This window comes from Apis florea, unplaced genomic scaffold, assembly GCF_048593485.1.
Source record: "Apis florea isolate Af1SG1 unplaced genomic scaffold, ASM4859348v1 contig_2272_pilon, whole genome shotgun sequence".
Taxonomy (NCBI): Eukaryota; Metazoa; Arthropoda; class Insecta; order Hymenoptera; family Apidae; genus Apis; species Apis florea.
The window spans coordinates 2,977,533-3,004,918 of NW_028256549.1; the positions used below are offsets into that span (position 1 = coordinate 2,977,533).

The window sequence follows — 27,386 nt, forward strand, 5'->3', positions numbered from 1 at the left end:
TTGACCTGAAGCCTCAGAAAGTGATCGTTTACGAAGGAGCGTAGAGTTCACGTTCCTTGAAACACTTGTGAAACATCTTAAGATTCAAACATTGTTGTTTGATAGAGAAGAAAAAAAGTATAAAAGTGAAATAAATATTCGTCATCACGTTATATCCCGCATATTTTCTGTATTCGAATTATCAGATAATATAATAGAATAAATTATTTTCAATCGTATCACGTGTTTCGCCTAACTTTATAATCATGTTCCCCTATTGTGAAATGTGACATAGTATGAAATCTCGATCGATTGTTCAAACATTCGGCTCACTTGTACATACTCGAACATTCGAAACTATCAAAGACAAGTTAAACACACGATGAACAAGAAGAAAGTGAAAAAAGATTCAATAAAGAAGAAATCGGACGAAACTTTTCAACAGATCGAATCTGTCTCTTCTAGTTGTGCCACTGAAAATGATTTAACCGATGATTTTGAAACGCACGAATTTCGAAATGATGAAACGAAAGAATCTATTGAAACGAAAGAATCTGTTGAAACGAAAGAATCTGTTGAAACGAAAGAATCTGTTGAAACGAAAGAATCTGTTGAAACGAAAGAATCTGTTGAAACGAATACGAAATCTCAATTAAGAAGAATTATAAAACGTAGAAATAAAATATATAACAGAGTGCAAAAAAAAATGAATGTGATAAAAAATATAACGTTATATAGCGATTATTTGGTGATTAATTTGTTAAGAATTTTTTTTTTTATTTTTTTTTATATTAATTTTGACTTAACAATTATAAATTTACTCGTAGGAAGAAAAAACAACAGTCTTGGAAAAATGTTCTATCAAGCACGAAGATCTTTGTATATTGACAATTGATTTATTAAATGAACTTTTATTGTTAGCCAAAAAAATTAGTCCGGACTTATTATTTTTTATAATCAAATACATCATGAAAATAAAGAATATATCGAAAGAAGGTAAGTTAATAAATAATTTCGAATTATTATTTTATGAATGTGTTGTATATATTCGTTATTAAATACAGATAAATACAGATAATGTTTTTATCGTATGTAATTAAGGTGATACGTGTTCTTTCAATTTTTTTGTAATATAAAGTTAGAAAAAAGTCTCTTAGCATAGCACAGAAGAGTATATATTTAGTCGTAAAAATTGATAAGCATATGACATTTGATATGTTTGATGTAAATATGATTTCTTTTATGAAAATATTACCGAAATCAATCGATCAAATTATTTACATTCCTTTAAGGAAATTTGTTTCTAGCTTCACACGATACATTGCACATGTAGTCCTTTCATGATTTTACGCGTGAATGATAATTACACATATTTTGGTTATGTACAACAATATATGTCGACAAATTTTAAAAGAACATGAAGAGAGAAAAAAAAAGACATTTTACATTTTTGTAGTAATGATACGAGACTATTTTTGGTTCTATTCTTAAAGAGAAATATAAAAATAAGAGATTGTGTACGTATCTGTCTTCGTCGCACTTTAAACTTTTTGCGCATCGTTACCCTGATTCTAGCAGAAGAGTCTCGTCTTTTAAATCGACTCCCCGCGCGAGTTTTCTTTGTCGTGTGCGCAGTACTCTGCGCAGTAAACAAGCTGCGCTAGTACGTACGAGGTGTGTTATCATACCGGATTAATCAAATAACACATCGATTGAACATTTTTCCTCGCGTCGTGAATGCGAAATAACTTTACGTACATATGCGGCGCGTATTGTTTGATTGCATAAGAAATCTGCGATTAAGGAACGTGCGATGAATTAGGTTATGTATCGTCTAGGAAAAAAACAGCAGTGGCGCTGCGGACATATCACGGCACGAGTATAATTAAAATCAATGTAACAGTGCAGTGTTTCGAGACGAACTTCTTTTAGGTGCATTTATCTGTTGGGCAAGAAATGTCGAACGGATTAACAGTGTTGAAAGATGAAAAAGACATCAAGGAAACAAGTATGAAATTCACATCGATTTTTTTAATAAACCATCGTGTATACATTTTTCATATTCGTATTCTTTTTATTTCAATCTCTAGACTGCAATATATCCATGGGTAGTGATTTCATTCCCCTATCTCCCACAAAGGGATTACAGGAAGGACACCTGACAGGGGTGAGTTTCAATTAATTAAATTTATTTTTAGTGCAGAAATCTGTTTCAAATCCATAGCAGTAGCTTGTTGTCCTCTTCACAGATGGAGCAGCCAAACATTTGCAAACAAATTTTGAAGAGACCTGCTGAATCGGAATTTGAAGGTCAGTGACCGATTCAATATCATGTTATTAAGTATTTAGTTATTATGCATATATGGTATATTAATCCTTTTAATAGAAACAAGCGGAACACGGATCACCTTATAAATTTTTCAGGTCCAAGTTTTTTTGAACAAAGAGAGATCTGGAAGGAAATATCAAACAAATTAATATATCTGTTATTTTTGTTAGGTGCATCTAGTCCAAAGAAGCGTCACAAGAATCCACAGCCCAAGAATGCAGTATGTGCTCTAAATGAATTAAAAAGTGGTGCAGTGTATAAAGTTGTTGATCAAACTGGCCCCACACATGCTCCAATATTTACAATAGCGGTACAAATTGATGGTCAAACTTATGAAGGCAAAGGACGTACTAAGAAAATGGCAAAACATGCTGCTGCTGAACTTGCATTAAGAAATATTGTTCAGTTTAGAAATACACCAGAAGTTCATCAAGCTATTAACACTTGTCAACCTTCTATTCCCCTTGAACCAGATTTTACGAGTGATGTCACGGAACGCGATAATCATCTAGTCAATGCTTTTAAAACTTTAACTCAAGAACCAAAAAACACAAATAAATTTTTAGAAAAAGGTCCTGTAGCGCTTATTAATGAATTATATCCTGGTGTAGTATATAAATGTGTTTCTGACAACGGTGAAAGCTATGCAAAATTTACAATATCGGTAACAATCGATGGAGAAACATTCGAGGGAACTGGACCAAGTAAAAAATTAGCAAAAGCTGCGGCTAGTAAAGCAGCGTTAGCTAAATTAAGGAACGTTCACAGTTCCTCGTTCTGCATACCGCTTCCGGTTCGCGTTTTGCCAAATTTTCCCAGTAGTGGCCATTGGCAAGATCAGATGTCTTTACCTCAAATGTTAGCTGATAAAATTGGGAAAATGGTGAATCAAAAATTTAGCGAATTAATTCAATCAAAACCGCAACATGCTCGTCGCAAAGTTTTAGCTGGCATTGTTCAAACTAAAGGTTCAGATGCGGAACTGATATGTGTAACAACTGGTGAGACATAGTTTTTATAAATATTATTTTTCTTTTTCCTGTAAATCAAAATTGATTTAAAGGAAAGAATTATATTGTTTATTTTAAATAAACAAAGGTACAAAATGTGTCTCGGGGGAACATCTGAGTGTCAGCGGTGGTGCACTGAACGATTGTCATGCCGAAGTGGTAGCGAGAAGATGTTTATGCGAATATTTGTATAAACAATTGGAACTTCATACGGAGGACCGGGCTGCGGAATCTATTTTAGAACCGGCAAAGAAAGGATTTAAATTAAAACAAGGCATTCAATTTCATTTGTATATAAATACCGCACCATGTGGTGATGCAAGAATCTTTTCACCTCACGAAGAGAATGAATCCGTCGACAAACATCCAAATCGAAGAGCAAGAGGTCAATTGCGAACTAAAATAGAATCCGGAGAAGGTACCATTCCCGTAAAAAGCAGCGAGGGTATCCAAACGTGGGACGGTGTGCTTATGGTATGATGTATTTCAAATATACTAAATACGGATGAAGCAAATATCTTCAATAATTCTTATATAAAGAATTCTTCTGTACGCAAATATTTACTTCATCTTACAGGGCCAAAGACTGCTGACGATGTCGTGTTCGGACAAAATAGCTCGCTGGAACGTACTTGGCGTGCAAGGTGCACTCTTGAGCTACTTCATCGAGCCAATTTACTTCCACAGCATCGTTCTTGGCAGTCTATTGAACCCAAGCCATATGTATAGGGCGGTCTGCGGACGTATTGAAAATACGATCCAAGGATTACCGCCTCCATACAGACTCAATAAACCACTCATGAGTCTTATTACTTCGTCAGAGGTGAGACAGCCTGGAAAAGCACCTAATTACAGCGTTAATTGGACAATCGGTATGAAAAAAAAAGAAAAAAGGAAAAAAAAAAGAAAGAAAGAAAGAAAGAAAAGAGAGAAAAGAAAAGAAAAGAAAAAGTACACGAGGAATTCTATCATAATTTGATGTATTTTATAGGTCAACTAGAAGCTGAAGTAATAAATTGTACTACTGGAAAAGACGAGTTAGGAAAACCTTCTAGAATATCAAAACAAGGACTGTTCAGAAGATTTTACAACTTATTAGGTAAACTTAATACTATTGAAGATGCTGATAAAAATCAGTGTCGTCATTATTTAGATGCAAAATCTTCCGTACAAAATTACTCGGTAAGTCGAAATATTTTCGTTATACATCAGTGCGAATTGCGTTCATCACTATTTCGTTCGATTTTCTCTACAACAGCTTGCCAAGCATCAGTTGAAGGAAGCTTTCGTAAAGGCACATCTAGGCAGTTGGGTTAAGAAACCAATCGAACAAGATATGTTTGAAGTTGATATCTGACTAAATCAGGGTAACGATAAGATCTCGGCAGATGATACGATTTTTCGGCTGTCAGACTACGTAGTTCCTACTGCAAACTAGACCACTCGTTCAGCGTGTTATGATATGGCAGAATGCGGCATCAGTAAAGCATAAATCGTAGGTTCTCATACATGTCTGGTGATTTTGGTTATACGATTCTGTCGTATATATATCGTGTGTTCAGAGTGTAAAAAAAAAAAGAAAAAAAAAAGAAAGAAAGAAAGAAAGAAAGAAAGAAATAAGCCCTTGATGGTTACTGGTTATCTTGTCTTCGAGCCGTCGAAGGTTTTACGATTCGATAGTTGCTCAGTTTAGATATAGGGTTATCATAACTTTCGATACTTCGAATTATAATCTTAATCATTAGTGTGATGTCAATTTCGACAAATTTTATAGACTGGTAGATATATAAAAAATAATGAATTTTATTTCGCAACACAAATCAGGCAAAGAAAGATTACACAAAGATTGTGAATTTACTATTTGCGTATGTATTGAATTCGATCAATTTTAATATTTGACACATATCTGAAAATCAGTTTTATGATCGGGAATTTTTAAAGCGGATATTTAATAATGGGAAAAAAGTAAATACCTCTTGGTAATTACTCTAAATTAACTATTCGTAAAGAAGGGGAGAAAAAAATTTAAATTGACAAAACATCTCGGGTTTTTATTCGTGCCTGCAGTATTTTCTAGGCTTTAGAAGTAACAGTGATATATAACGTGCATCAAGTTACATCCCTAAAGGCTGTGACCGAGTATAGAATTGTTAATGCAAATTAAATACTTTGTTGCGAAGTTCAACGAAATAAGACAGGAATCGATTCCTTGTCGGCGCATTAAATTTCTTTCGAATCTATTATTTCCTTTAAAAGAATCCTTCGTTTTTTTTTTTTAAAAGGTGTAGCACTGGATTATTTTTTATAATAATAATAATAATAATCGTCGACAAAGAATCGGCCCTCGACAGTTCGACGTTGTTATTATTGGTTTTTATAGGGAACAAATGACAGAGGAACTGTGTGATTAAGAATTAGCGTGAAAGTATGGATGAATTATAATGGTGAGTGTAGAAATATATTATATTAATAATAGTTTAGAGAATCCTAAGATCATTGCCTCACTGTGCCAGTATTATACACTTAATGCGATTCTGCCGTAATGACACACTGCCCGGTGTCGGTCCAGTTTTGCATGAGAAACTCGACAAATGTACAAATTAATTTCGTTGCAGTATTTCATATTAGAATTAGAAGCAATCAAACTTCAAAAAAAAAAAAAAGAAAAAAAAAAGATATATAATATTATTGAATTTTATTTATTATATAAGAAAGTATTAAGATTTATTTGACGATATTATATATCGTATTTCCGTTTCATTCCTTTTTTTTTTTTTTTTTTTTTTTAAACAATGATTCCATCGGTATGTAAAAATATTTAGTAATCAAGTCGGAACCAAACATAATATAATGCCAAAGATAAGCTAATTTAACCGATGTTCGCTTATTTTTAATAAATTTTATTGTTTACTGTAATTTATAATTCTTTCTATATTGACATGTAATGTCACCGACGATTAATTGTTCTTGGCGCTTCATGTATAAAAAGAACAAGTTTTATGAATAATCGCATTTCGCTGCTTGCTTCTTGCCTTTTGCATATATTAAATGTGAATTTAATCTTTATGAACACGCATTTAAATTACTTACATATAGTATATACTAACTTTTTCGTCCAAAATAACCAAATTAGCACTTCACTCGTGAAAAGTAATCTCTTTTTAATCTGGATCGACTGTATTTACGGAATTAATTTGTGGTGTATCGAGAAAGAGAGAGAGAGAGAGAGAGAGAGAGAGAGAGAATGCGAGCGAGTGAGAAAGAGAGAGAGAGAGAGAAAGAGAGAAAAAAGAAAAAAGGCAGGTGTACACGCAAATGGTATCATAGATAAAGAATACATTTTAAAGAAAAATCGCCAAAAATACGTGACACGAAAGACAAATTTAAAAATCACGTATTTACCGTTTTCTCACGCCTCGTATGAAATCATTAGTAAATTATTACGACAGTATTTTAAATTTTTAGAACGATAGTATTTTTATTATGTAGAAAGTAATCGGTTTTTCTTGACTCTTCCGTATCTTTCACCTATCTTTGCGAATCACGTCGCGTATACACTTTATATATACGTATATATAATATGTATTACATTATACACACTGATCCGATAGAAGGAATACCATTTAGTGGTCAGTGATCAGAAACTTGGAGTGAGCATAATAGCTATTAATTAATTTTATTAGTCCTAGTTAATCAATCTTTGACACGATTTTCGATTCTTCTCCGATCCGTATTCGGGGGAAATATAGTTTTAGAAACATCGATCATAATACGATCTCTCGTAGTCGGCTAGAATTTAAGCTTGACTAGTGCCTCTAGTTGTAACTCTATTCATAAGTAATATCGATATAGGCCAAAGAATATCAAATAAATTACCATTTATTTACCAAATAAATTGGTCGTTGTCTTGCAATCATCCCCTTGCATTAAATTATTAGAATTTCGTATCTCGAACGAAAAGAGGAGGGGTGGGGAGGAGGGGGGGGGAGGGGGAATGAAGGAAAGAAAAATAGAAATAAAATGCTTGATCGTTATAATTGTTCGTATATGCGTTTTATATCGTACATTTCGAAATTTTAGCCGATATTGCGTCATTTTATAGATAGCATAAGTACAAATTATTATATGCATAAATTATCATAATTATCATACGTTATAATTTTTGATATCCATTCCAGATAAGAAAATTCAACTTGTCTTCATAATTTGTAGAAAATTGATATTTTTATTTTTATTTTTATTATTTTTTTTATTTAATGCATGCTTTTTTGCTATTTGCTTTATAGCCTTGAATGTCACTTTATCATTTGCGCAAATTAAACCGTAATTATATATAAATATAGGATATTAATATATATATATGTATGTATATTACGAATTTATTTATTATATTTATGCAAACAGACAGATTGATGAACGAAGGGCAAGGATAAAAGAAAAATTCCTCTTTTTTTTTTTTTTTTTTTGAAACTGTATATTAATTACATCGTTACTGTATATTATATATTCTTCTTCTGTTAATAGTCTATTAATGGTGCTGTACCTATCGTACAGCTATCGTTTATCGCGCTTCGCACATGAATCCCTCGACAGGCCTTCTTTCTTGAGAATTCAATGAACTCTTCAGCTCGTCGATAAATAGCGTGAACGACTGAATCGAATTTGAGCTACTTCAGTCTTGTCGAACTTGTCAAGAAAAAAGAAAAAAAGGAAAAAAGGAATCGTGCAAAAGACGCGCGATGATAGTGTAATACGCATAAATAGAATAAAAGATCTGAACGTGTTCTCAATCCGCGATCTCATCGTGTTTCTTTATCGAGTTCTGTTTCGAGAAATATCAGGGACGAAAAAGAATATTTATCGATCGTTCGAGCAACGATATCAAGCGAGACGAAGCGACCACGTGCGAAGCGACTGTTCCTCGAACATTACATCGATTTTTTTTTTTTTTTTTTTTTCCTTTTACTTAATCATCAATTTCAAATATGATATGTATCGAGTTTCGCCAAATGTTCATGCATTTTCATCCCTATAATGTAAAGTATATATATATACTCTCCATTTTAATTACGGTGGCTGTTACGAAATATATATGGGTGAAAAGTATGCTCGAGCAAAAGTCGCTCAAAAAGAAGAAGAAGAGAGAGAAAAAGAGGAAGAAAGTCGAGAGAGAGAGAGAGAGAAAGATATTAACAGAGGTGAAATTAAAATTAAAATCCACCGTGTTTTCCTTCGATAGTAGTAAGATAAGGTTTAATCTTAATTCGTAAGACGTAGCAATGCTACGATCCCCTACAATATATCCGAATAATATATATTATCCCTTCAGTTCCTACGTTTTCACGTTTAGAATAGTTCTGGCCGAAATTTCATATCGCTTAAGTTTACGTGGTAGGAAGACTTGGAGTAAAACACATCGTTCAAGATTGTTGTCACTGTTGACAGTGACTTGCAATGTATGCTTGTCAAGAATCGTACTCGATTAAGAGCTTGTTGTCGAAGAAACGCGAAACAAATCACTGATAACTTATCTGTATTTGGTTCGAGCACGCCTTTCACCGGATATCGTGTGTAACAGTGTAACAAATTTAACAGGCTTGACGGCGATTATTTTTTTCTTTTCATTTTCTTTTTAAATCTACGAAAGCAAATGATAAATGGACCGCGCTAGAAGCAATAATCGAACAAAAAGTAAAACCGTGTTTAAATTATTATCGGAAAATCATGCGAGTCGAGTATGATCGACCGATTATTTCTAAGCGCTGAATCCATCCATCCGTGCTTATTCGATTCATTCCTCTGTATATTGCGTTTCGATGATTAATCGATAAGTGATCCCATTGTGTGTCGTGCACGTGCATACAAAATTTGTCGCGAGACGAATCCGAACCTTTTTTTCTTTTCTTTTCTTTCCATTACGCGCGATTACAACATTGGTTATTATAAATAGATACACGATTACGATTACTATACGGCCGTTACTATCTACTTGATTTCGGTGGAAGGTGTCCTCGAAGAAAGCAGTGTTCGGTCCAGGGGAACGATCGAAACGAGTAAACAAAACAACCACCCCCCTGCGTACGACACGTGTTCGTATTCATTCGCATACACGATTACGATTTAATTATGCAATTGTAGCGATAATGTTAATGCAATACCGAGCTAAAAAGCACTGTGACGCTCTGTGAAACTCTATATGCCTTACGATTTGTAAGTCTCGTATAAGGTACGTACGTACGTATGTATGTATGTATGTATGTATATGTAAGGTATCAACGTGCTAGCTTGTGCCTCGTGAAATGAGATTCGTTTTTAGGCTATTCGCGCACGTTCACCCGAATCAAATCGAACTAGATGTGAAAAATTCTATATATAAAATAAGGATTGGATTCCTCCTTGGATTCGAGAGAATCGTTTGAGGCGAACGCATTTCGTGCGGAAATGAAAATTAAGGACAAACAGAAGAGAAGAGTAACGATGGCTCGAATATAAATTTCGATGTCGATTCGGGCAGAGGCGCAATATTAATAATAATAATCATCTCGAGCTTTTCGGCTCACGCTTTTTTTCTTTTTATCACGGACCCGCTTAATCGTTCTTCCACAATAATCAACAATTATCATACACCTATATCACGGGATTAAACGTGTTAATGCTTTACTTAATAAAACTATACTTTGATAGACTACTCGATATACTATAATAATGATGATAATAATAATAATAATAATAATAATAATTACAGTACGTGTGAAACGTTTTACAGGATACAACACGCAACGAGCAACGTTCAGCCTAGAAAACGGAAAACAACGTTGGTGAACGAGAGAAGAGTCAAAATTGCTTAATATTCACACGCGTCGAGAAACGAAGATAATAAGTATTTACAATATAACTATAATCTAGATATTCTCGTGGCGATTTGCCCGAGAATATTAGATTAGCGCATTAACAATGATCAGATTCGCAACGAAACCGAGAGAAGCCGAGTAATAGATTTGCACGTCAAGATACACGATTAACAATTACATCGAGCTGCTTGCATTCGAGGAGGACACGGTACGATTCGAGTTTTATTCTTCCGTTTATTCTTCCTATGCGAAAATTTATCTCGCAAGTATATTTTCACAATTATTCATTTTCATTTTTCTTTTTTATTCTCACCCCGAAAAAATAGAAGATCGTGCACACGATAAGAAACTGGCAGTCTTCCTCGATCGATCCGGAAACGGTTTTCTCGTTTTCAGAAAATAAGCTCGAACGATACCGCGAGTCTTCTTTGCACAAGGATACGAGTTTTCGTTGAAGCGACCCCGCAGATCGTGTCGTACTACACGTTTCAGGTATATCTGGCGAGATATAGATAGATTTTTTTTAACCTTCGAAACAACATCGTTCTCGCCTGTCTCTGACGATCCTGGCACGCGTGAACGAATGATTTTTTACCTCGTCCACGTAGCCAAGCTTGTGAAAAATGGCTGATTTCTCACGTGCCACGTCAGATCGTCCCACTTTATCACACCCCTAACAGAATGTCTTGTATACCTCGGATGGCTATCTCCTTCGATTCGAGATTCTTTTCGAGAGATTCGCTGCGCAATGGTAAGAGCTTCGTCTCGTCTGTTTCGCGGACGTTAATCTCGTCTGATCGAAATTTACCCTTTGGTGCCCCCAACGAGCGCGATTCATCTTTCTCATTTACTTGACGATTATCATTTGTGAAATGATCCTTTCAATAATATTTAACCGTAAACAACAACATCTCGGGGAACAGGCACTTTTCTATCGATCAGTCTCACGGTCAATATTTTTTTTTTTTTTTTTTTTACGTTGTTGCACCGTTATCTATTCCGAACTTATCGATCGAATTTTTTTTATTCTTCTATTATTCTCTTCTTTATTATATATATATATATATATATATATATAACGTCGAGATTGATTCGTCAAGAGCGTAATTTCCATCCCATAGGAAGCAAACGTTTCTAATTTAAAATGCAAGGAATGATATCGTCGGTGCTCCAAGGAGGCACCAAGGGGTTTTCATTCATCGAGCCTGTTTCACCGTAAAAATTTCCTCTGCCTAGCACTTCGAAGCTGGTCCTTCGTTCGTTGGTTCTCCAGAGAACGAGCCGATTACCGACCAACGTTCCACGATCATCCTGATCACCTCAAGTGGGATCGAGCATCCCGGACTGTTACCACTCGTAGTCGTCCTGGTGGAAGGGGTTGGTGCATGGTTGTTGAGCGTGTAGATGGGTCACTATCGGCGGTGGTTTAAACAGATCCAATTCCCTGATCACCTCATTGTAAAGCTGGATGGAACACAGGAGAAGATTAAATACAACTCGTTCTCCAAATCGCGATATCGACGATGATTATATGATAAAACGGGGGCACGAAAAGAAATAAAGAAAAAAAAAAAAAAAAAAAAATTGTTTTCGTTCAGAGAGTATAGCCTTGCGTAGAAGTTTTCTCTATTTCTCTATTCTTTTTTCTTTCTTCTCCTCTTTCTTTTTTTTTTTTTTCTAACAAACGTCTTTCTTGTAGACGTTTTAGTTAGAAATGATTTTACTAAACCTGGAAGCTCCTACGGATATACTCGTCCCCTCCATTGCCAGTCATACCGTAATTATATTCGCCTGCGCCTCCGCTGTTCAGAAATGGATTCGTCGGGTTCACTGGGCCTGTTGTGCGAAAAATGTGATTATGCACGATAGATTGAAAGGACAGAACGAGTTACAAGAATGTATATGCATATAGATATACTTACCGCCATTCGCACCTGGTACGCTCAGGTTTCCGCCCGAGGTTTGATAAGTAGCCCCGTACCCGGTGTCCTGATTAGCAAGCTCGTGCAATCTGGTCGAGCTGAGGGCGCGGGGGATGGCGTTGCTGGGTACGCCATGCGGGGCCAGGTGGGTCGCCTCGGCTACCTGATGCGGATCCTCCGTTTGCGGCAATTCGGATACGAAGCCTGTGTCCTTCCTGTAGAAGTTGATGAAGATGAACGCGCCAAGGACCACGATGCAAATGAGGCCGTAAGCTCTGAACGTGGCGGTTGTACCTGTTTCAGAACAAAAGAGAAAATCTTTCCTCGATTTCTTCTTCTTCCAGATCATCGCGTACGTATCCGTGAGAATTATTAATAATCCGAATTTGTATAATTATCGAGTCGATGCATCTCGAACTAGCCCTTTCTTTTCCTTTTCTTCTCCTTCTCCTTTGTAAATGAGGAAGAGGAGAGCTCACCGTAAACGGCGACGAACATGCCACCGATCACAGCCCCGCATCCCCTGCCAAGACCGTGATGGATTCCTTGGAGGACGCCTTGCGCGCTGGTGCGCAGTTGAGGAGGCGTGTTGTGAGAGATGTAGCTGCAACACGCCGCCCAGACGGCTGCATGGGTTATCCCTTGAATGAATTCGAACGGCAACACCCACCACGGGATAGTGAGCCAAGATATGTAGAGGAATCGGAGAACGTTCCCTCCAAGTCCTATGCACAACACCTGTGAAAAATCACAAATGATTTAAAAGTTTCTCAAAGAATCGCAAAATCGTGTTTTTAAGATTCTTTTTTCTTTTTTTTTTTTTTTTAAGCACCAAAGAACGCAGTTGAACACGAACCTTCACGTGGCCGATCTGACGGATCAGCTTGAAACTGAAGAAGTAGGCGAATATCTCGGAAATATGGTTGATGACGGAGGCGACTCCGAAGAGGGTCGGTGTTCCACCGTAATCCTGAAGATGCCAGAAGAGGAAGGTGAAGATCAAGCCTATGCCGAAGCCCATGAACCACGCGACGAAGAGAAAGGAAGCGCATTTGAGATTCTTGAATTGCTTCAGCACGGTCACCCATTCAGGGATCTCTCGCATCGTTTGGGCGAACATCTTGGTCTGGAACGAAAATTCGTGAAAATTCCATCCCGGAACGGATCGTTATTTTAAGTGATCGAAGTGGTTGCGAATACCTTGTCTTCCGGAGGTTGCGGCTTTGGATTCACCGCGGCCGACGAGTCCTGGAGACTGGGTAGATTCAATTGCTGAGACAGTTGGCTCTGCAGCTGTTCCTCCCTCGTTGGCTCCGCGGGAGGCTTCTCCACTTCCTGGATTAATTTAACGACGAATTGACGATTAAACACGCTTCGTATCGACATTATTAATCGCTCACCGGTTCCGCTATAGGAAAGTCGTACTTGAAGTTGATCTGGGTGGCGGTGATGAGAGCGGCGCCCATCAGGACGCTGAAGATGGCGAAGCAGATCGTGTAGTTCTTCTCCCTCGCGTCCGGGCCGCAAGGATGCTCTGAGAACGCGGTGCTGTGATCCAACGCGATGCCGACGAAGAACATGGCCAGACCCCAGCCCAAGCTGCCGAACATTCGCTGGTGGCCGTATCTGGGCAGAGAGGAGAGATGCAGAGAGATGTTTCGATGGCGAAACAGGCCTTTTTACCTATCCGCGTCCTCGCCCAGCAAAGTGATGACAGCGGAGTCAGCAAGAGTGATGGCAGGGGCCGAGAAGAATTCCCCGACGATCACCAGCAGCAACAGGAGGAAGAAGGTTTTTTGGATGTCCTGGACAAACGACAATTACTTGCCGATCGAGTCGAGAAATTATTCGAGAAACGATCAAACGTACCGGTAATCTGTACACGATCGAGCTGAACAAAGGTTTCACCCATCCCTTGTTCTCCTGCTCGTTGTAATTCAGTGCGTAGGAGACGGCGTGAGGGCTCTGGCCGGAGTGAGGTATCCTCACGTATCGTTTGCTCCTGACCAATGGCGGTTCCATCTCGTTCTTATCGTTCTCCTCTTCCTCGTCCTCGTTCAAAGACATCTTTCGCAGTTTCTTCGTGGCGGACCACTGTTGTTGCCGGGACTCGAACAGATCCTCGTTCTCCGTCCAACTTCCCTCGTGTCCCGCGTCTCGTTTCACCATCACCTTGGTCGGGGGCGGTTTCACCCTGGTTTTGGTGTGCGCGTACGCTTTCTTCGGCGGTTTTCCGTCCTCCAAAGGTTGATTCTGGAACGAACGCAAGTTTTTTTCGACGAGCGTTATTCCTCCCGCACCTTTGTGTGAAAAAAAGTAAGAAACTCACGTTGAGAAAACGCTTGTACTCGAGCACATCGGCAGGACGGTTTTTCCTTTGCAACGTTTCAAAGTCGATGGTCTTCGCTTCGGGATCGTTCTCCTCGAACACCAACTGTTTGTACTTCAGATCCTCGACGGGGCTGTCCTCGGTCGTGGTCGATCCTCGTTGCGCCTCCCTTCGAAACCTGTTGTCGTTCGACTCGTAATTTCCCTTCTTCCCTCGCGAGTCGAGCTCCGTCAATGGATCCAGATTTGTGTCCTTTCGCAATCTCTCGAACACCACGTTGTCCGCTATTTCTAAACAATCCTCGTCGTTTTGACGATAAAAGTCCTCGAGGCTGGTGGATCGTTTGACTATCCTCGTTTTCGGATTCGGCGCTTCCAACCACTCGCTACTGTTCCTTCTAACCATGCACGACGTGGCCGGTGGTTGCATGAAGGCTAAGGGTAGAGTGAAGATGATCCAGCAGGAGAGGGAGGCTAGAAAGATCAATTTGCCCTTCTGCCATCTGAAAGGAAACAAAGGGAAAAATCGATATCACCGGATGATAAATTTGGAGCTTGTGCGATTCTTTCTTACACCTTCGAACGAATCGATAAAGGGTTGAAGCATTCTTTCTCTCTCTCTCTCTCTCTCTCTCTCTCTCTCTCTCGATTCTGGTAACCCACGCAATATTTGATTCTCTTGTCTCTAACGCACGAAAAAAGAAAAGAGGGAGAAAGAAACTTTTCAATTGCGATTCGAGCTTAGCTACGTATTTCGAATATTTCGAAATTACGAAAGTCGAAACTTCTCACCTGTCGGCCAACGAGCCCCAGAAAGGCGCGCTGAGGAATTCGATGAAAGGTCTGAGCCCCATGAGAAGGCCGCATTGGAACGCGTTCATCCCCATCTGCTTGAAATAGACGCCCATCAGCGGGAACAGGGAGCCGAACGCCGAATAGAAGAAGAAATAGAACGTCTTCACCGTGAGCAGCTCTTGGTCCACGGAGCCGAACAGGTACTCGATCACGTCGCTTTTCCCACGTATCTTGTGCGTCGCCTCCTTCGCCTGGGGATAAAGGTTCGGGTCGACCTCGCCGTGGGCATGGGGGTCGACCATGGGTCTCGCGCCTGGAACCTGTGGTAACGTTCTACCACCACCTGACTCCTGTTGTGCTTGCCCACCCTCCGTAGCCCCGTAATCGTAATCCTCGTGCCCATAATTCTGCATGACTGGGATGAAACGCCAAACGCCACTCCACCACTACGATTCTTCGCCCTTCTTCGCTCGCCCCTCGAACGAAACACTTTGGTGCGCCACGAATCGATGTCGAAGCAGACAGACGCTTGTTGGTGTCCAGGATCCAGTACGGACGTTCCGCGGCCGATTCGCATCGAATCGGCCCCGCCTTCGAACGACGACCACCACAACTTCCTCTCGAGGAGAGAGAGAGAAGAAGAGAGATTCGACCGTGTCTCGAGTCGCCTTTCGGGGATCGCCGAAGCTACAATCCTTTTAGACGAGCGTCGAATCGATGGCCAACCGTCGTGCCACCTTTCGCTCGCGAAATCGATAGTCCTGACAGTGCGCCCGCGCAACTTCATCCCGTTGCGCACCCTATAGTCTCGACCGGTGGTGACACGACGACTAGCGATGGGCGCCCCTATCCTAGATCTACGCTGCCTGCGATCTCTCGTGATACTTTTTTCAAATCGTAACTTTGTGCAGCAGGAATAATTTTGCAACGATGGAAATGGGAGAAATTTGAAATTTGAAATTGGAAGCTACGAACGTAAGGATTCGAGGATCGAGGAAATTTTTCGAGAAAATTTGTAGTTCGTTCGCACCATCTCTCGTATGATATGATATTTTTTTAAATGATAACGAGATTTCGAATCAGTGATGGAAGTAGAAAAAAGTTTGAAATTTAATTGGAAGAATTAATTAGGATGACAGAAGATAGAAGAAAACGAAGGATGAAAATTTGTAGTTCAGGGATTGCACGCGTCTCAAACGCCCTTCCTCCGACTAATCCAATCGTGACCTTTTTCTTTTCTTTTTTTTTTTTTTTTTTCTATTTTCGACAATACTTCTCTTGCATCGTTCTTGCATCATTCTTGCGCCATCGAGTTGATCGTATACACCGGATATCCGGTTTTCAAGCATGTACTATCTTCGTATCTTTGCTTGTTATTTTCATTCTAGGTTTTTCTACTTACTCTACCATTTTCTTTCGTAGATATCGATTGACCTGTTTTAATTAATGAATACGAAACATGGACAATCTGCATATCTTTCTTTTCTTTTCTTTTTTTTTTTTCTTGCATCTCCAAAGGTTATCAACCGAGGAATGAAACCGAGGATGAAAAGAAAGTTTCGCCTCGAGTCTCGAGACAGGAATGTTTAGGGAAACCCTGTCCGTGCTGGCAACGAACGTGCGTTGAATGTCGGAGACCTTGACCCGCAACCAACGTTCCTTCTTTTATCTCGTCGTAGTAGAGTCGTAGAACGTTTCGTTCGATTGTTCTTATCGCGTGCAGTGATACAAGAGTGTTGCAACCCGATCTTTTCTTTTCCACCAATTTCCGCACACTTTTATCGTTCGAAATGATTAATCAATCGAGGAATGCAATTATCGAATTATACACGAAGGAATCGAAAGTAAATTCGAAGCAATAACTTTCCTAAGTTGGCGCATCGAAGATTTTGCACGGACGAAAGAGAAAAAGGCTGGCCATTCCCTCGAACAGTTTATTCCATTCGAGAAAGATTATTCGTGTTGAGAGAATGACGACGCATCTGATATCGGGGAATCGTGTATCTTGGCGAGGAGCACGATGCATACGCGTGATTGTACAATTTTCTCCCGATGATATGATAAAAACTGAGGTTGGGACGCGAAAATGCCACGCGAGCGAGCAATTATCGTTTCGAGAAGACTTATTTTCTCTTTTTTTTTTTTAAATCTCGCCAAAAATGCGACGCGTAGGTGTGGACGTTGAGAGAAAAGAAAAGGGAGGCAGCGTGTGTCGTTGTTGAATTTATCGTTACGACGGAAACGATCGAGAAACGAACGATCTATTATTCTACAAAAAAGATGAATAATTGAGCATTATCGTCCATGGTGGGAATTTTAAATAAAAAAACAAAAAAGAAAAAAAGGATTATCCGCGTTGAAAAATCTCGTGACGCAAAACGCGGTTTGGCCTTATTTCAAAGTTCAAGTATTTGAAAGCTCGCTAGCAGGGAGCACGCTAGCTTCACCTAGACGACGATACGATAATCGCGTGAGCGTCATTATTATTATTATTATTATTATTATTATTATTATTATTATTATTTCCACTCGATATACTCGACTCTGGGATTGCTAATAACGAGCTGTGAACGATCGTGTTGCGAAAATTAAGCAGAGGACAGGGAAGGGGGGAGGGAGGAGGGGGGGGGGGGAAAGCGTTTCGAATCCGTGGCAAACATTTTTCTCGGAGAAAACGTTTGCGCATCGACGAGAAAAAAGAAAAGTGTGAAGTTGTGAACAAGAAACAAGAGATTGAAGATGAAAAGAAATAAATACGTAATATATTTAATCGCTATAAGCTTAAATCTAAACTAAACACAACTAAGACAACTCTCAATGTACAAATATTAACTTAAATTACTGAAAGAGCTATGTACATACATATGTCGATCCCTCTCCCTTCCCTCCCCTCCCCCCTCCCCTCCCTCCCCTCCCTCATCCCAGTCCCAGTTTCTTTGGTTCAGCTGGTCATGTTGTCAACAGGATTCGTCGTTCAATTTCTGTGATTGAAGATGTCCTTGGGTATCGGGTCCATGTGGGATTGGCCCTCGAACGCGGAAGTGGAGGATGGAGCTGGTTTCGGCGGTCCTTGGAACATGCAGGTCTTGGCCGTCTTCAACAGGCGGCCGTTGCTCGCCGTTCGCCAGTAAACCGTGCGAACCGCTTGCTTGCCAGCTACGTAGCTTACTGCTCCACCGATCAGCATCTGGAGAGTGGGGAAAAGAAAAAAAGAAGAAAAAAGGAATAAGACGTCCAGACGAAGGAGGAAGGATCGTGACGAACGATCATTCGATTAATTGAATCGAGAGAATTAAATTAAAGAAAAAAAAAGGGAATGCAAATTTTCTGGAGCAAAGAGAATTCTTTCGATCGAAATGCTCACCTTTCTTCGCTGAATCGATCGTGTGTGCGTGTGTGTACGTAAGTTGGAACGCTTGAAGCGTGCTGGTTGTTGTTGGCTGGTCGAAGACTCGTTGGAGAGCAACGATGGAGTAGGATTTCTCGTCCCACCTCGTGTCGCGACAATCGTTCGAGGAGAAAAGCTGAACTGGCGAACGGGCCTCCTCTGGTGGATAATTTATACGATAAAGTGTACGTCACGGGTTCTCGCGATAACAGCGGCGTCGGCGTCATTCACACCGTGATCACCGAATCCTGGAACAACCGGGTGGTGGGAAGCGGTTTCTCAGAAGTTTTTTTAAGATAAACAACCGATGATCTGCTCTTTGACTGATCTCTCGATACTCAATCGTGATCGTTATCTGTGACGTGAGTCTCTGCTCTAGTCTTTTCGATAAAATTCGACGGTTTTTTTTCGAAGCGATGGTACGAAACACAGAGTTGCACTCTGTGTTAATTGAAACGAACGATAATGACGATTAATTCGGTATGCTAATACGATCGAATGTCGTTATCGGGAATGTTAGTAAATAGGATTGTGATAACACGGCCTTGAGTTTGTTTCTTCGAAAAGTAAAGGAAAAAAAGGAAAAATGCTCGATTATTCGAAACGATTTATCGAAATTTGTTCTTTTTTTTTTTTTTTTACGCTTCAACGAGAATTCGAGATGTTGTCGATGTATAGATAATTTCTTGGAGTTTTATAACGATCTTTCCTTTTTTCTTTTTAACGATCGATCTTCAATTGTTCATTGTCAAACACTAACACAGAGGAATGTTAATAACTGTAAAGCCAGGGTGAATAATACCCGATGATACTCGACGAGCATCCATAAATCATTTTACGATACCTTCGTATAAATCATCGAACAATTTTTCCCCGATCGTTTAACACGCTCGTGGAAAATTATATATTGACGCAGTCGTATATATATATATGTATATCGTTAAAAAAATAGCCTCTCTCTGTCAGGAGAGATAACATTTCGCATCTCTCCGATGTACTTTGTCTCTCTGATCGCAATTAATATACGTGCACACGATACGCATACGCGGTCCTCTTCCAGGTCGATCTTCTCTGGAACGCGGCGTTAATAATAAAAACACGGTTAACGCGCGTTCGTTTTGTCGTTCTACGAGAAGAGGAGGAGAAGAATCGGCCGTCTAAATTTGTACACGGAAACGATAATAAAGAGGTCGAAAATAATTTTCCTCGTCGAAAATACACGAATCGTAATCGTTGTGCAAATTTGTACTTGTTCAATGCATTCAAATCTATCACGATTCTAGATTCCAGTTTCTCTGTGAGAAAGATAACATGGAAAACATCTCGTTATTATCGTTCAATAATTACACGCGCCACGTTTTATAATCGTAAAATTACTCATTGGCTCGAGATTAACACGTAAAATCGTTGTGATTATGTATTTCGATCACATGATCGGGATGTGTAAAAAAAATCTGTAATTTTTTTTTTGAGATTGGCTTAAGGAAAACACGAACAAAGTTGCGTTTTTATCTCCTTTTGCATCCACGAAAGAAATCCATGGATTAATTTCGCTCCTAATTCGTTTACGTGTTTATCGTCCACGTAAGCTCGAGCTTGCACTTGCAGTTATCGGTGTTAATCGTTGATACCATCGGTATTTAATCCATTGTATCATACGAGTTTTCTTTTTAATTTTGCGCTTAATTCACATTGCGTCGTCTCTCGCGAGCCTGTAAAATATCATTTTTCATCGATCATCTACGCGCTTTACGTACATAATATATTTTTGTTTTGCTCGAAATGCGCTTTTAATTACGTTAATCTTCGATAAGAGGATAAAAATTTCAGTGGAAAATTGTTGGTATATTATAAAGGAAAGGGAAAGAGGAAATACATCGAATTCCTTTTTTACATTTTCCATTATTACGAAGTTGGAATGTTATTCGAATAAAAATTTTCCCCCGCCCTATTAATATCGATGCACGCGTTTCAAAAATATTCCCGAAGAAAGAAAGAATCTACGATCTCTATCCGACCGAGGATAAAATATTTAAGAACGATCTCGTTTATTGCGCTCTTGTTATTCCACGTATCGTTTCATCATATTTATAAAAAAAAAAAAAAAAAGAAAAGAAAAGAAGAAAAGTTCGACCAATGGACGATCGATGGAAAATTTAATCCGCTGAAACGAGGAAGGAAAGAAATCGTCGTCAAGTTCATTTGGGGCCGCAACGCTGCGTAATTGGAAAAGTTAAATGAAAAAAAAGGAAAGAACGATGCGTATAAACGCGTGCAAAGACTCGAAGGCGATGCAACAATCGTACACCGCCGAGAGAGAGAAAGAGAGAGAAGAAGGGAGGGAGGGAGAGAAAGACGGTCGATATGATTCACGTGAAACTTTCGTGGCGTCGCGGAGGGAAGTGGAGAGGGGACGGCGTGATCGAGATAGGCGATCGTCGATTTCGATAAAAGCGGAGCTCGTGCCACGCTTCTTCTTCTTCTTCTTCTTCTTCTCCTATCTGTCTGCCATTCCCATTAATAACCGACCGATCCGTGTTTGCAGAGGTACGTACACAACGTACGTACACCGAATCAAGGTTGGACGATAAAGGTTGGAGGGGGAGTGTAATTGCGTTGGAGGAAAATTATGTAACGCGTAAATGAACTTGTTATGTACACACTTGGTCGAGAGAGCAATGCGTGAACGATAAGGTTTTCGAGTGGTTATATCTTCGTTGGGGATCCTTCGTTCGATCCTAACGCATTTATCGTGTTCGGTTTATCGGTTATCGGTAACACGAGTTTCTCGATCGAAATCGAGTTCTCGATATGTCTGGTAAATCGATCTGGTAGAGCAAAAGTTCGAACGGAACGACGAAAGGGAGAAATTAATTTGTTTTATTTAAGGAAGAATTGGAAGAAATTTCGAGGGAAAGATCGAAAGAAAGAAAGAGGGAATACGATTTTATCGTTCGCTTTGAAATCGGTATATTTTTACGATACGTTTTATACATTTTGTAGCCAGAATTGTAATAATAAGGGTGCTGTTGTAATAATATCTCAGGATTTTCCTGTTTATTTTCTCGGAATTCTTAATTGTCCCCGAAGATAACTCGAAGATAAATGACCGATTATATCCAGAACAAAGCGGATGACACGTTGATATCGCGGTTGGGATACCAATCACCCGATACCGCTTATCATTAGCACGTCGTTACACGAATACAACAAGGCCTAATTTTGTTATATACTTGTCCGACAGTGCGGAGCATGCAGGTATCCGCACGTTCTGGATTGAAAAGTGCGTGATTCCTTATCGATGGTCCGTGTGTCCGTGCCAAATGTAACAGTGAAAGTCAATATTACACGATCGCTCGCGTTGTACCCATTGGTGCCGGCGAGTCTACCACTGGCTGCCCGCTTATCTTCGCGCGATTCCTTCTTATCTCGTGCAATCACATTTCTTCTTCTCATCTGAAATAATAGAAATAAATCAAACAACGCTCCTCCAATCAACAACGTACGACGCATGCAGCAAATATTGAGATTCTTTCTTCTCTTTGCCTCTCGTTCTTCCCTATTTATTATTACCTTTTGCACGTACGAAAGAGCAATACAGCAAATATCTTGTAATCCCTCCCATGCGTAGAAGAGAAACTTTGTTGAAGTTGAAAATCTTTCTCTCGAGCAGAATCTCGAGAAATTCATTTCTCGATCTCTTTGTAATCATCGATCAGAGTCATCATGTCCTCCCTTGCCTCCTTGAAGAAATCCTCCTCCATACCCTCGCCTATGTAATGATGAAAGAAAGCTCTTTTCTGGTACATCAAGTCGTATTTCCGGGTGAGCATCGACCATCTGTGTCTCATCGCCGTGTTGTTGCCGATCATCACCACCGTCCTGTTCGATTTTGCCAGATCACCGCCAGGGACGGTCGTGGTTGGCTGATAGTTAATACCTACCTACGAATGCATTTTTTTTTTTCCTTTCCAATAAAAACAGTTTCCTAAAACTATTTCGTTTATCAAGTTATGTTTCTGTTTACGCAGAGAATGATATTAATCGTTTATTTTCATAACGTAAGACTAAACAGATTCACAGTTCAAGTCACGGTTAGAAGAGAAAAAGGCATTATCTATTCAACGGTTCAACGTACGGTTAATTTTTCACGCAGCGTTGGATATATCGGCACAGCAATCTACCAATTTTGCTGTGTCATTTAAATTAAAGATTATTTACAATTCCATCCTTTAGCGAGTATTTGTTTCAAAATGGAAAATTACGATATCATAAAAATATGTAGGGAAAAAAAAAAAAAAAGAAATAGAAAATCGTAAATAAATAACGTACTTTGAACCCGGTCGGAGACCAAGTGACGAAACGAATAGACTTCGCCCCTTTCAGTGACGCGATCGTTTTGTTAACGTCATTTGCGCTCACATTTCCACGATAAAGTAAACAACAACTGGTGTAAGCTCCAGTGCGTGGATCGATCGTCAACATCTAAAGATTCGTTAAAAAAAAAACGTTAAAAACCGATGTTACCGTTTTTTGAAAAAATAAATAAATCTAAATCTATTTTCGCTCCACCTGATTCGAAGGTATGAAACAATCGGTGGTGATCCGCTGGGTGGTGATTTCAGCGTACAGGCCCCTTCTAGGAGAGATGAGCGGAGCGTACGTAGTCAAGGAGAAATGGATTCTTGGATATGGTACGAGATTAGTTTGCAATTCTTGGAGGGTAACGTTCACAGCGCTCTCGAACCTCATCGAAGCCGTGACGCTGGAGGCAATTTGAGCCAACAGGCGGTTCAGATTGGTGAAAGTTGGATCGTTCACGTCCAAATTGCTAATTTTGGAAAACGGAGATGGATAAGACGATACGATAAATCAATACGATATTTTTTTTTTTCTTCTAATTTTTGATCAATACTTGGCACAAATGTTGTATAGAGCTTCGTTGTCGACGAGGAAGGAACAGTCCACGTGATCCAATGTACCATGGGTAGAGAATAACGCGTTGTACGGTTCCACGATAACCGAAGATATGTTGGGAGATGGATAAATAATAAAATCCAAAATGATCGTTTTCGGATAATCCACTGATAATTGTTGAAGCAGCAAGGAGGCAAAACCACTTCCGGTACCACCGCTTATCGATCTGTGCAAAATTGATCGAGTGAAATTTCTGATTGAATGAATTCTTTGAAACTGAATTACCTGAATACGATGAATCCAGCTGGCTTCGAGCAACCTTCTATTAACTTGGAAATACGACTCAATGCGAGAGGAATCGCCTCTCTACCGATGCTATAGTAACCCCTCGCGTAATTGTTGGACGCGTCTTGCTTTCCGGTGATCAACGAGTCCGGGCTGAAAAGTTGCCTGTATTCGCCCGTTTTAATCTCGTCGATCACGCTTGGCTCCAGATCAATGATCATCGTTCGCGGGGTCAGCTTTCTTACCTAAAAAAAAAAAAAATATGAATAGGTTCTTTGGATCGAGTCCAATTTGTTGTTTCCGTTATATATAATGCACTTGCTTACTTGCGTCTCTGAAAAGAAGGCGCACATAGTGGGATCCGTTGGATAATAACCTTGGCGAAGACAGCCATTGGGAGACACGCCATGTTCCAGACAAAATAATTCCCAACAGGCATTTCCTAATTGGGTGCCAGCCTGCCCTATGAAAATTGTTATTATTTCACCTGATCTATCCATTGCTCAACCATACTCCGAATTATAAATTTCCAATGGATTCCCATTCGGGACGAGCGAACGGTAACGCTGCATCATTCGAATATTGTGAGATTACACCAAAAATTTTGATCATTATTTTCTGTAATTTTTTCTCTTCTTTTTTTTTTTTTTTTTTTTCTTCTCTCGTATATTATTTACGTATCATTTTTGTACAATTGTCAAAGTGGCGAATTTATTGAAGGTATTGAATGTGTTCGTTTATCAGGTCAAGAGCGTCAAATTTTTCATCGTATCGATAACGTTAAAAATTGACATTTATCGAGAGATCTTCGTGCGAGAATGTAACAGTTTATAATAAGAAATCGTAGTTTCGTAGAGTCGGTAGATTGTTTATTGCGCACCATTACATGGTAAATAACAAAGTTTTTTTTCAAACGGCCACTACATATTCAAGAGTAATTTCTAGAACAAACCGAACACGCAATTGCAACACGGATTATTGCGGATTAACAACGGTTAGGTATAGTTTTACAACTTTGTACAATTTCAGGATAAACTTATTGTACTTATTGTACTTATTTCGTCTCTATCTACAAACATCTAATAATAAATGGCAGTATTTTAATCGATAAAATCAACTGCTTTATTATTCACATACATATATATAGACGCATGATATATTGCAAATTTCACTCATAAACTAAATACAGAATTTTTTTACATCGCTTCTATGTAACTGATATGTATTTTGATCCCTTTGAATGATACTAAACGAACGAGAATAAGTACTAATACGCTAATTCGTCAGTGTGATTATATAATTACTTTTTATCAAGGTTATAAAATATTATTTATAGCACACTTAAACTTTAAAATTCTGCGGTAAGAAATTGAATACTGCAGCAATATTCGCGTTAATCTTTGTACTATTACAGATCTGATTTCATTTATACATATATATATATATAGTTTTTATATCTTATTTAATGAAAAATTTCAATTAAAAAACCACACTCATCACATAATACTTTATGTCGACGTAAAGTCAAAAAGAGGCATTTCTAGAGGAGTTAAAGGTGGCAGAGGTGCAAGTCTTAAAGCATTGTCTAATCTACTTTCATCATTAAGATTAGCAGCGTGAAGTTGTTCGGTCAATTGCCTCACTTCCTCTTCCTTTGCCTCCAGTTGATTTAGCAAGCTCCCAACTAGACAACGCAATTGGCAATTAGCAGTTTTCAATTCTTCAATAACAGTACTAGCATCCTTTGGATATTTAAAAGCTTTTTCTTCGCTATTAGGTAATGAGATTAAAGTCAAAAGGCTATCCTGCTCTTCGATCGTTCTATATATAGCTTGCCGTAGGGATCCATCAAATTTATCACTTGTAAACTCAGATGTATCCTTTTCAACTTGTTTAGATACTTGTTTGCTAAGAATTTCTTTTCTTTGGTTTTCCAATGTGGCTTTGTACTCTTCGTATTGAGCTTGTTTCATTCTAGGATGAGAATTTTCATAAATATTTATGATTTATATTTTATAAAAAAAAAAAAAATAAAGAGTTATTTTTTCTTACTTACCTAACTACAGCAGCTTGTCTTTTGTGATAATCGCGTTGTAGAGCAAGGGATTCCAAAGTAATGAATGATTGAAAAGAAGAGATCACAAATGGTGGTGTAAATGGTGTGAATGGTGGTGGTTGACTAGATAAACGGGAAGTTTTCAAATTAAAAAAATTAGATTCAAGTTGTACATGTGCTTCTTCTAACAGACTGGCTACTGTTTCATGACACTTGGCTGCCTCTTCAAAACGACCTTCTTGCAACAATGCATCTGCTCTTCTTTGTTTTTCGTGTGCCTTTGGTAAAAAAAAAAAAAATAATATCAATATTTGTACAAAGAAATCTAAGAAATAAGAACAAATAGTATTAAAAAAATTCTCGAAAATTAACATATGACATTCGATAATTCAATATCAATACGACGTAACTTGCACAGTCGCATGTTTTTGTAAAATCGAATTCACTAACTTACACAAAGAAACACTGTACGTGATAAAGAATGTTCGTTTATACATTATTAACGTATAACGAAGATAAAATTGTTGGTTATGCACAATGATAAGAAAGCACGAAGACACTTACCGCGTTTAGGATTGAAGTCTCCATAGTTGATCAGCTGATCGAATAACAGAACAAAAACAGAGAGGCAACATGTGGGTTATTTTCTATTATGGCGAACAATGATGTTTGTACCGATCGAGCATGAAAATCCGCCCCCTCTAATCGCGATCGATGAAATTACATTTTATAATTTTGAATAAACAAGACATGATTTTAAGATTTCTATATTCTAAAGATTAAATTTTTATTCAATTAAACTGGATGCATGTTACAAAATGTTAAAAATGAAATAAAAAAAGGAATGAAAAACATAGCGTCGAATTTCAAATATGATATATAAATAAGATTATTAGAATAATTTAAAAATTGAAATAAAAAATTTTTAATATTAAGAAATTATTAAGAACTTCTTTTTATGAAAAATATATAAAGAAACTTCTTATTTTAAATAGTATTAAAAAATAAAGTAGAGTACATCGTTACCGATTTCTGATAACGATAACTTTATATACTGTTATTTTTTATTATTACTAGATGGCATTGTTATACAAGCGATATAAAATTAGTTATAAAAGTAATTACAAAAATTTAAAATCGAAGTAAATATACACAGATATGGTCTATATCGATATTTTGATTAAATTTTTACAAACTAATTATAAAATAAGATATTCATATCATGTAAAATTACGTACAACGTGTAAAATTATACAAACGATTACGTGTATTACATCGGTCGAACGTTGATCAAAATTTGTAAAAAAAATGTATCAGATATCGAGTTATCGTTCATTAATAGTTATCAATAGTGATCCTTGACAAGTTTTACACGCGTACGTTGAGAAAAAAAAACATCATTAAACGCTAAAACAGCTTTGCAATCACAGAATCCTAATCACACAAGAGTCGAAAAGGAATTGAGCGTAGGCGTGAACCCGATGCCTTTATAGGAATCACAAGAATCAACGTGGAAACTTAATTAT

The 27,386-nt window shown here is 38.3% G+C and overlaps 5 protein-coding genes across 14 annotated transcripts; 1 reads left to right on the forward strand and 4 right to left on the reverse strand.

Moving 5' to 3' along the window:
• Nucleotides 1–1,007: 1,007 nt before the first annotated feature.
• Adar (adenosine deaminase acting on RNA) lies at nt 1,008–11,218 on the forward strand. Of its 9 annotated transcripts, none has more exons than XR_015290554.1 (9): nt 1,008–1,987; nt 2,070–2,146; nt 2,229–2,289; nt 2,479–3,309; nt 3,407–3,792; nt 3,896–4,190; nt 4,310–5,762; nt 10,085–10,377; nt 10,496–11,218. XR_015290554.1 is itself a non-coding variant. In XM_086902455.1 (9 exons), the coding sequence occupies exons 1-8, from the start codon at nt 1,936–1,938 to the stop codon at nt 4,673–4,675; spliced, it is 1,992 nt and encodes a 663-aa protein (XP_086758581.1). In that variant the 5' UTR covers nt 1,008–1,935; the 3' UTR covers nt 4,676–4,685; nt 10,085–10,478. The 9 variants fall into 9 exon arrangements, 3 of the variants coding, with proteins under 3 accessions (XP_086758581.1, XP_086758582.1, XP_086758580.1); XR_015290556.1 differs by having other exon boundaries at nt 4,310–4,417; XR_015290555.1 differs by lacking the exon at nt 10,496–11,218 and having other exon boundaries at nt 4,310–4,500; nt 4,577–5,762; nt 10,085–10,478.
• jef (major facilitator superfamily domain-containing protein 6 jef) lies at nt 8,256–15,975 on the reverse strand. 2 transcript variants are annotated; one of them, XM_012489583.3, is made up of 11 exons: nt 15,212–15,975; nt 14,421–14,922; nt 13,961–14,344; nt 13,775–13,896; nt 13,492–13,717; nt 13,292–13,426; nt 12,948–13,217; nt 12,571–12,829; nt 12,092–12,385; nt 11,946–12,005; nt 8,256–11,633 (listed from the first exon to the last, which is right to left on the reverse strand). In XM_012489583.3, exons 1-11 carry the CDS (start codon nt 15,625–15,627, stop codon nt 11,623–11,625), a joined length of 2,679 nt encoding a protein of 892 aa, XP_012345037.2. In that variant the 5' UTR covers nt 15,628–15,975; the 3' UTR covers nt 8,256–11,622. The 2 variants fall into 2 exon arrangements, with proteins under 2 accessions (XP_012345037.2, XP_003696104.2); XM_003696056.4 differs by having other exon boundaries at nt 11,899–12,005.
• Nucleotides 15,976–17,947: 1,972 nt separating this feature from the next.
• On the reverse strand, nt 17,948–19,382 carry LOC105736149 (uncharacterized). Its single transcript, XM_086902457.1, has 2 exons — nt 18,579–19,382; nt 17,948–18,401 (listed from the first exon to the last, which is right to left on the reverse strand). The coding sequence occupies exon 2, from the start codon at nt 18,399–18,401 to the stop codon at nt 18,189–18,191; it is 213 nt and encodes a 70-aa protein (XP_086758583.1). The 5' UTR covers nt 18,579–19,382; the 3' UTR covers nt 17,948–18,188.
• Nucleotides 19,383–21,555: 2,173 nt separating this feature from the next.
• LOC100867486 (tubulin alpha chain) lies at nt 21,556–24,617 on the reverse strand. The gene is made up of 7 exons (XM_031918090.2): nt 24,131–24,617; nt 23,805–24,049; nt 23,518–23,745; nt 23,175–23,433; nt 22,935–23,087; nt 22,176–22,546; nt 21,556–22,058 (listed from the first exon to the last, which is right to left on the reverse strand). The coding sequence occupies exons 1-6, from the start codon at nt 24,302–24,304 to the stop codon at nt 22,289–22,291; spliced, it is 1,317 nt and encodes a 438-aa protein (XP_031773950.1). The 5' UTR covers nt 24,305–24,617; the 3' UTR covers nt 21,556–22,058; nt 22,176–22,288.
• A 34-nt stretch (nt 24,618–24,651) lies between these two features.
• LOC100868135 (nuclear receptor-binding factor 2) lies at nt 24,652–26,553 on the reverse strand. Its single transcript, XM_003696055.4, has 3 exons — nt 26,425–26,553; nt 25,861–26,138; nt 24,652–25,778 (listed from the first exon to the last, which is right to left on the reverse strand). The coding sequence occupies exons 1-3, from the start codon at nt 26,446–26,448 to the stop codon at nt 25,313–25,315; spliced, it is 768 nt and encodes a 255-aa protein (XP_003696103.1). The 5' UTR covers nt 26,449–26,553; the 3' UTR covers nt 24,652–25,312.
• Between the last annotated feature and the right edge of the window lie 833 nt (nt 26,554–27,386).